Source organism: Carlito syrichta, unplaced genomic scaffold (genome assembly GCF_000164805.1).
Source record: "Carlito syrichta isolate Samal-C Ts95f unplaced genomic scaffold, Tarsius_syrichta-2.0.1 Scaffold312078, whole genome shotgun sequence".
Lineage (NCBI taxonomy): Eukaryota > Metazoa > Chordata > Mammalia > Primates > Tarsiidae > Carlito > Carlito syrichta.
Genome location: NW_007256174.1, coordinates 309,279 through 309,833, shown reverse-complemented (window position 1 = coordinate 309,833; position 555 = coordinate 309,279). Strand labels below are relative to the sequence as shown.

The 555-nt window shown below is 66.7% G+C and overlaps 1 protein-coding gene across 2 annotated transcripts in view; it reads left to right on the top strand.

The window, feature by feature from the left end:
• Positions 1-342: 342 nt before the first annotated feature.
• ZFAT (zinc finger and AT-hook domain containing) overlaps positions 343-555 on the top strand; it is a 224,148-nt gene continuing 223,935 nt past the window's right edge. For both annotated transcript variants that reach the window (XM_008069520.1, XM_008069521.2), the window contains exon 1: positions 343-548. In XM_008069520.1, coding sequence (XP_008067711.1) covers positions 530-548 — 19 coding nt within the window. In that variant the 5' untranslated portion in view covers positions 343-529. The remainder of the gene's footprint in view (positions 549-555) is intronic.

Sequence of the window (555 nt, the reverse complement as noted above, 5' to 3'; positions counted from 1 at the left end):
AGTTAGTTAGCGAAAGGTAGAACGGGGCCACGAACCCCGAGCTCTCCTCCCACGTGCAGCCAGGCGGCCCCCATCCTGCGGGTCTCAGGGTGGGCGGGCAGATGCGGCCCACAGCCGGGAAGACTCCTAATCCGGAGATCCGCCCTCCGGGCCTCCCGAGAGTCCATTCCTGGGCGTGGCTCAAAACGCGGAGGGGGGGGGTCGAATCCGCGGAGCAGGAGAAGAAGCCCGGCCTCCAGCCGCGAGCATGCGCGTTAGCCCGACTCCGCTGGGCCGCGCTCGGCGCCGGGGGCGGGTCACCCGAGGCGGACGTCCGCTACGCAGGCGTCTGCGCCCGGTGGGGAGGAGGGCGAAGACTCCATCCGCCATGTTGGATGCCGCAGATTCGCCATAACCTCGCCGGCTCTTTTCTTAAAAAAATAAAAATAACAGCGAAGCGTCAGCGGGGCGCCTAGCTTTCTCGGTCGGCGAGGGGAGGGCCCCGGAAGAGCTCGAGGCTTTTTTTTTCTTCCGCGGTGGGGGCGTTGCCATGGAGACGCGGGCGGCAGGTAAGCC